The 8,166-nt window shown below is 37.5% G+C and overlaps 1 protein-coding gene across 1 annotated transcript; it reads right to left on the reverse strand.

The window, feature by feature from the left end:
- Nucleotides 1–5,423: 5,423 nt before the first annotated feature.
- On the reverse strand, nt 5,424–8,166 carry LOC107630640 (flavonoid 3'-monooxygenase CYP75B137). The gene is made up of 2 exons (XM_016333843.3): nt 7,096–8,166; nt 5,424–6,160 (listed from the first exon to the last, which is right to left on the reverse strand). The coding sequence occupies exons 1-2, from the start codon at nt 8,038–8,040 to the stop codon at nt 5,522–5,524; spliced, it is 1,584 nt and encodes a 527-aa protein (XP_016189329.1). The 5' UTR covers nt 8,041–8,166; the 3' UTR covers nt 5,424–5,521.

The following is an 8,166-nucleotide window of genomic DNA, read 5'->3' on the forward strand; positions in this document are numbered from 1 at the left end:
GAAGACTCTCGAAGCCGAAGAAAATAGAAAAACTCCAAAGCGTGAAAGAAACGGACGGAGTGAAGAAATTTCAGTGAAAAATGAAGCAAAGGGAGAAGAAGAAACTGAAAGCAAGTCTTTGAAATTCAAAAATGAAGTAGCAAAGAGGGAAAAAGGAAACGACGAAGGGATATTTATGAGCTTTTAAAAACCCTCGCACGTTTCCAAGGAAAGCGCAACGCCCGCTACAATTAAAAAGAGGAAAAACGCTTCGCATTCAAGGAGCCTCAACCAGAGATCAACCCAAAAGTAAAATGCTCGAGTTTGACTTCTCTAAAAGGGTCGAAGTCTGAAGACATGACCCTAAAAAAGTAAAAGATCGAGCTCAAGCAGGGGCACTGTTCATACCCAGGGTCGAGTTATCCGACCTGGGGAGATTGAAGACAAAGCAACCGACCTCTTCAGGTCAGCTTCCCCGACCTCTTCTTTATAAGAGTTCGGCCAAATCGCTACAAACTAAGGGACATAGCCCAATCTAAAGGTAACTAAGGCCTAGAAAGATAGAGGCGGTTCCCCTTAGAGATAAGATGATCTCACTTAAAGATAAGATAAGATAACTAACTTATCTTATCTAGAAAGGTTAGCCCACACTACTATAAATACACTGGAGTACCCAGGTATAACTCATACTCTGATTCTACTAAAAACCTGCCTAAAGAACGTGCTAACTTAAGCATTGGAGTCTCTTGCAGGTACCACCACTCTCCGGTGACGAAGGATCAGCAGCACCACCAAGTCCAACAGGTCGGACACGACAACTCCGACCACCACCGCAGATCTCGTCCAAGATCGACCTACAGTTTCAGGTAACTCTCGGAACAGAAAGACTCAAAGGAACAACTATTCACAAGAAAATAAACACATTCAAAGAATAAAGATTAAACAAAGAAAATAAAAATATTTTTGAAAAGCTTTTTATGATTTTTGAAAATTTAAAGGAGAAGAAAATAAAGATCAAAGACTCAATAAGAACACAAACAAAGAGACTAAAACCAAAATAAAGATCAAACAAAGAAAATAAAAATATTTTTGAAAAAGTTTTTAGAATTTTCGAAAATTGAAGAAGAAGAAAACAAAAAATTAAAGACTCAATTAAAATAAAAATTACCTGATCTAGGGAGCAAAACGATCCGTCAGTTTGTCCAAACTCAACAATTTTTGACAACGGCGCCAAAAACTTGGTGCACGAAACCCTACACCTTGAACAGCTGTACCAGCAAGTGCACTAGGTCATCCAAGTAATACCTGAGCGTGTCAGGGTCGATCCCACGAGGATTGTGGCTTAAAGCAAGCTATGGTTGTCTTGCAGGTCTTAGTCAGGCAGAATCAGAAGGTTGTTGGATAGAGGAAACTATTCATAATTTGTAATTGTGAAACAAGTGTTTCAGTGATAAGAATAGAGTTGAGAGTTGGAGTTGCTTTGTCTTTCTGAATTAACTCTGGTAGTACTGTTTCCTTTGCTTATGAGTAATTTCTTTAATGGCAGGCTGTATGTGATTGACACTGGTTTGAGCAGCTGCCAATACTCCTCCAGATCTGAACCCCGGGTTTAATGCAGATCCATTCTGATTGAGGGTGAAACTTCTGCAGTTCATTCTCCTTGATGATCCTACTCAAAATGCCACAGACAAGGTCGAATCTTCCGGATCGGAGGATGCTGCGCCTTAGGTTCTAACCTCTACCACAAAGAACCTAATCTCCTTGTAAATCGACTGAACTGATATCTCGAGAAGTCCCCAACGAAGTCGTAGATTAGCCGTCTAAGAGACGTGTATTCAAGCTGGTAGTTCATCATTGTCTGATGAAAGACGCACTCTGAACCCATGTAGAATGTGATAACCTTATGCCAGTTCAACGCATTCATAGTGATGAAGAACGAATACACATCTTAGAATTAATCAAATACGGATCAAAGAGAAATAGTAATACTTTTATTAATTCATATGACTCAGCAGGGCTTCTCCCCTCAACCTAGGAGGTTTAGAAACTCATACTGATGTGAAAACAATGGTAAAAATGTGTATGGTGTATGATATGTTCGAATGATTATGTAAAATACACTTTAAATACTAAACAGATGACTAGTAAGGGTAAAATAGTTTATTTAGTGCTAAAATCCACTTCTGGGTCCCACTTGGTGAGTGTTTGGGCTGAGCTTTGATGAGATCCACGTGTTAGAGGACTCCTTGGGTGTGGAACGCCAGCTAGGAGGTCCTTTTTGGGCCTTTGGACATTGGGCTCTGCTCTTTGGGCGCTGGACGCCTGGAAAGGGGCAGAAAGCTAGCGTTGGACACCAGCTTTGGGCCTTCTAATTCGAAGCAAAGTATGTACTATTATATATTTCTGAAAAGCCCTGGACGTCAGCTTTCCATAGCTTTTAAGAGCACTCCATTTGGACTTCTGTAGCTCCAGAAAAGCTCTTCCGAATGCAGGCAGGTCAGATCTGGACAGTATCTGCAGTGCTTTCTCTGTCTCTGAATCAGACTTCTGCTCTGACTCCTCAATTTCAGTCAGAAAATACCTAAAATTGTCCAAAAACATAAAAACTCATAGTAGAATCCAAAAATGTGAATTTAACATTAAAACCTATAAAAACTTAATAAAAACTACTAAAAACTATATGAAAGTGATGTCAAAAAGCGTATAAAATATCCGCTCATCACAGATGCAGGACGCTCACCGCGGTTATTCCTTCTAATGTCATTGATGCAGGACGCTCACTTCCGGAGTTGCGTCAAAGCTCGCCTGAGAGGGGGCTATTGTCGGAGATGGGAGAGACGAGAGGGTTAGAGAGAGTGTGAGAGATGAGAGAGTGAGAAGTGTCTAATTCAAAATAAGGGGGAAAGGAGGCTACCGAAGATGGGAGAGACGAGAATGTTGAGTTAAGAAATTAACTAAATTAATTAATGACGACAAACGTTATTTTTGGACAATTATCTAACTAATGTTAAATTATTTGTGATCAAGTGTTGTAGGCCAAAATTCAACACAGCAGCCCAATTTTGTTTGAAAAAAATAAAAACAAGGCTAGTGCGTTGATAATACAAACGAAGCCCAAAAGAAAACAAAGCTAAGAAATCAAAATGGGCTAAATGAAATGATCCAACCCAAGCCCGAGTTGCTCACCCAAGTTGATCCCACTAAGCTTCTCATACAAGATTGAAGTCTTCACTCTCTCTTATTGCTTCGGTCAGCAATAAAACAAAAAAAAGAGAGCTTTGTTCCTCGTGCTCACTTTATCAGAGAAGAAAGAAAGAGAAAGCTTAATCATAAAGCAAAGATCTAATCACCCACATCAATCCATATCAAACGGAGTCAGAAATTAAAAGGTGATTTATTTCCATTTGCATGCAACTTACTTTCTTCACTTCATCTCAAATCTTCTGCTTTACCATTTTTGGATAAATGGAAAAAGTGTTCTCTGTTCTTCACTGCTGTGCATCTACGGTCACAAGTGTGTCTTGGGGACTAAGTAGTTTTTCAATGGCCAAGATCTGTATTTACCATTGAAGATATCTATTTGCTGCTCTATGGCTTTCGGTCAACAGAGAAGGTCAGAACCAAAGTTTCTATTCTGAGGATTAATGGGAAAAAGTGAGATGGTGGGTTGGTGAAGCACAAGGCTCAAGAAGTTAACCTTGGGAGAGCAACCCAGCAACATGCAAGGAGATAAAAGAAGATTTCTGTTCATTCAAAAAGAAAGGAGAGATAACCCAGAGTATTGAGGTTTTGTTCTGTGAAGAAGCTCTCTGAAGAAGTCCATCTACTTGGGCAGTGCTTTCTTTTAAAGAGGCATTCTACCAAAAATAAAGAACTGAATCAGAGACATACAAATCTGGTTTATCACATAGCAAAGAGGCTGTTGTAGAGTCAATCTCCTTCATGTTTAGCAGATCATAATTTACTTTTCAATGTTTATCTTTCTGTAATTTCTTGAAGTAAAAGGCTGAATGAGTGAGTCATTGAAGGAGCCAAGAGAGAAAAAGACAGAGAGATACACATGAGTGAAAAAGCCTAGAGTTATTTCAGATTTCTTTAGGTAAGTCTGTGTCTTGTATCTTGTACCTGTGAGGTATCCCTTTCTTAGTTGGGTTAGCACTAAGAGTGAAGAGTTAAGTATTAGCATAGCCAAAGTCAAGTTAAGTTAGAAATTAAGTGTGAAAGGATTGTGTCAATCCTGTGGAATTGGTGTATGTAATACTTTAACTATAGTAGAAATTTCACCTCTGTTCTGGTGGAGACTGGACGTAGGTTGCATAGCACAAGGCAACCGAACCAGGATACATGATGGTGTTAGCTTTTCTCTTCTCTGCTCTGTCCTGTTTTCTGATATTCATGAGACAAAATAAAATTGTCTCATAAATCTTCCGCTGCTGAGTTCAAACAGATTTAAAGTGCAAATCAGTTTTAACGGGTTAAGTTTATTAACACAAAAGAAGGTCATAGATTCAACCCCCTTCTCTAAGCCTTCTACAACCTTCAGAAACGGTTAAAGAGAAAGCTAGTGAGAGACGAGACAGTGAGGAGAGAGAGACTGTAATTCAAAATGAGGAGGAGAGGGTTTTCGATTCGAATTTAGGACAAAATTACTGTTGGATTTACCAAATCCTCCAGTAACGAATTAGTGAGTGACCAAAATGCAGTGTTCCACTAATTAGGTTTATTTTTAGAAAAATTCGATCTTAAATCTGACAGTAATTATCGTGACAATTTGTTTTTTCCTTTAACTTTTATCGATAAATTTACCGTTGAAAACCGAATTCTCCGATAAATGTTTTACCCAACAAATTTATTGTTAAATCTGTCAGTAAATTTGCTGCTAACTTGCAACAATAAATTTGATGCTACTCAATATTTTTTTGTAGTGTAATATTTTTCATTACTAATAATTATTTCCAGTTGGTAGTATAACTCATCAATGGCCAACCAATCTCTATCTCTATAGTGATTCTATTTAATGGTTATACAACTAAGCAAGATAATCATCTAGTGAAATGAAAAGAAAACCATCATGTGGGAAAGGAAAATGTATTTGTCTCGGTATCTTACTGATCCATCATCAATTAATCTCTCATTATTATTGTCAAATGTACCGCTATAGCCACAAACTACCAATTAATCCATGGTAAAATTTTATTGACCTGGTGAATTAGATGATGTGCTACTTAACAACAAGGATACAATTCAAAGTGACTGAAGTCTGTACTTTTGTCCATGACGTTGATGATAAAAAAAAGACTTGACAATTGAACAACATACATCAAATAACTGTAGAGAATAGTGTTTGAGTGTATAGGATACAGAGATTTTATGGAAATAGTATATATTTGTTTTTATACAAAGATATTTAAAAACTTTTAGATGATTTAATAAATTTGACTAAATTATAATCTAACCTTTTAACTATGAACTTTGAATGAACACAACTGTATGTGAGTGTTCATCATTCGAATATGATCATTAATTACGTGAATAATTAATTCTACTTATAAAGACCTAAATTAGATAGTCGTAACTTGGGAATAACAACTAAAGGTGTCTTCTTCTTAAGAACAATACCAAACTTTTCTGATATATCAAGTTTTTCACCATCAATTACGCTCCAATCAAAGGAATGCACAAGGGTGGCAAGAAAATATAGAACTGTCCTTTCAGCCATTGCGATCCCAGCACATATTCTTCTTCCGGAACCAAATGGGAAATACGTGAAGTCACTGCCACTAAAATCCCATTTGTTGGCACCACCATCATCATCCCTTAAGAACCTAGTAGGATCAAACTCAAGTGGATTGTCCCAAATAGAAGGGTCTCTGTGTATGGCCCACACGTTCACGAAAACACGAGAATCCTTTGGAACTGTGTATCCTCCGATGGTGGTGGTTTCACTGGGGCGGTGAGGGATTAAGAGTGGAAGTGCTGGGTGCAATCGAAGGGTTTCTTTCATTACTGCACGCAAGTAAGGTAGCTTGTGAATGTGTGATTCTTCTACCATGTTGTCTCTGCCAACCACTGCTTCTAGTTCTTCTTGGACTTTCTTCATTACCTCTGAATTTTTTATCATTTCAGCCATAGCAAATTCGATTGTGTTAGCGGATGTGTCAGATCCACCCACCACCATGTCCTGTTAATAGCCGTACAAAATTTCCAAAATTAGCTAATATTTAGTTGAAGACTCTTTGTTGAAGAAAAAGCAAATAATAACCTAAATGATTTTTATTCCTTTTATATAAACCAACAATTTGTTTAAGATCTGATTTAAAATATTAATTTACTAATAATTACTTACTCTTTGTAAATATTGAATAATTTTTTTTTAATTTATTAAAAAAATTATATTTATTAATAGTTGAAAAGTTAAAAGAAAAAAATAAAAAATTTACAATAAATTTGGACCTTGATATCACACAATTAATTTTGTTCAATCATGTCATTATACAAAAGAAAATTAGTTATTAATTTATATAAAATATATATTAAAATATATAAATTAAAATTATTGAATAATTTTTTATCAAAAATATTATTCATACATTAAAATTAACTACTAATATATTTATGTATAAATATATGTAATTTAATTTATTTTTAATATATATTTATATTTTAGTATATATTTTATATTAATAATTAATTTTAATATACACATAATATAATTAATTTTTTATATACATATTTTTGGATTTTTATATATATATATTTTGTATATGTGTATGATTTGAACTGAGGAAATTTTACTCTTTTTTACCTTTATCTAAATCTTGTCAGATATCATCAATTACGATTTTAGATGTCACCAAAAAAAAAAATTACGATTTTAGATGAATGTTATAAACTATAATATTTAAAAAGTAGTATCTATTTATTAAAAAGGATTAAAAATTATTATTTAATTTAAAAAATATAAAAATAAATAATTTTTAAAAAATTAAAATTTATTACAAGAAAAATAAGTAAGACTAAATTTAGGAAAAAATTCATAGGCCATAGAATTGGCCTTTCATCAAATATGTTGTTCATGCATAAGAGACATAGGCCTTATAAAGGAAGAAAACATACCATGAGTAATGCCTTGAGCTGAACCATGGTGAGTGGAGTCTTGGAGTCAGCTTCCTCCCTCAAGTTCAACAGAAACTGCAAGAAATCATTGCTCTTCTTGTTCCCTTCTTTCACCCTCTCGCCAATCTTCCTCTCGAAGATCCCATCGAACCGCGGCACCAGCGCGTGCATCTGCTTCTCCACCCGCTGCAAATCAAACCGTGCCAACGCGGGGAAAAAATCCGACACGTTCGGCTTCCCAAGTAGCTGCGTCATCTCCGCCACCACTTCCCTGAATTCCGCTCCCAATCCCTCCCTCTCCTTCCCCTCCACCGCCCCTCCCCACATCATCTCCGTTATCACATTCAGCACAGTTAGGAACACTTGCTCCCCAACGTTCACCTCTGAACCGACCCGATCGTGCAAGAACCTGACCATTTTTCGGACCTCATTCCGGCGGAGCTCGTAGACGGAGTCGAGAGTGTTGTTGCTCAGCATCTTGAGGACGCATACTTTTCTCAGCATACGCCACTCGGGTCCGTACGGTGCCCATGCGATGTCAGCTCCGCCGTAGGTGGCGGCTCTTCCAGCGGCAGGGACGTCGCGGTTGGCAAAAACGGAGTCGTGTTCCTTGAGGACTTCGCGGACCATCGAAGGGGAGGTTATGACGATGCCAAGCTTGCTGCCGAGCTGGATCTTGAAGATTGGGCCGTAGGTATGGGCCAGGGATAAGAAGTAGGTGTGGAGGTCTGGGTCAAGGGAGAGGAGGTTGCCGAAGATGGGGAGGCCCGGTGGCCCTGGTGGGAGGTTGCGGTGGGCCATGTTGGGCCTGAGGAAGAGGAGCCATGTTAGTGCGGAGATGACGGTGAAAGCAATTATGAGGAGGGGTGTGGTGTTGTTGTTGGTGTAGTAATGGTTAAGATTTTCAAAGAGAGGAGTTATTGAAGAGAGGAACATAGCGACCATCTTGTGTGACGGTGTGAGTTGTGTACTTGTGTTGTTAGTTATTAGCAACAGGAAAAGAGGTGAAGGATGAAACAAATGATAAGAGAACAGAGGAGGATTATATAATGTGAAGCCAAAATATTTGGG

Source organism: Arachis ipaensis, chromosome B1 (assembly GCF_059453495.1).
Source record: "Arachis ipaensis isolate K30076 ecotype BB chromosome B1, ASM5945349v1, whole genome shotgun sequence".
In the NCBI taxonomy this organism is placed as follows: Eukaryota; Viridiplantae; Streptophyta; class Magnoliopsida; order Fabales; family Fabaceae; genus Arachis; species Arachis ipaensis.

What these genes read in the sequence shown, in the direction of transcription:
- LOC107630640 (XM_016333843.3), bottom strand. Translation starts at nt 8,040, where the DNA reads ATGGTCGCTATGTTCCTCTCTTCAATAACTCCTCTCTTTGAAAATCTT. An exon ending in AGCTCAAGGCATTACTCATG is followed by an intron (nt 6,161 to 7,095) that starts GTATGTTTTCTT and finishes GGCTATTAACAG; the next exon opens with GACATGGTGGTGGGTGGATC.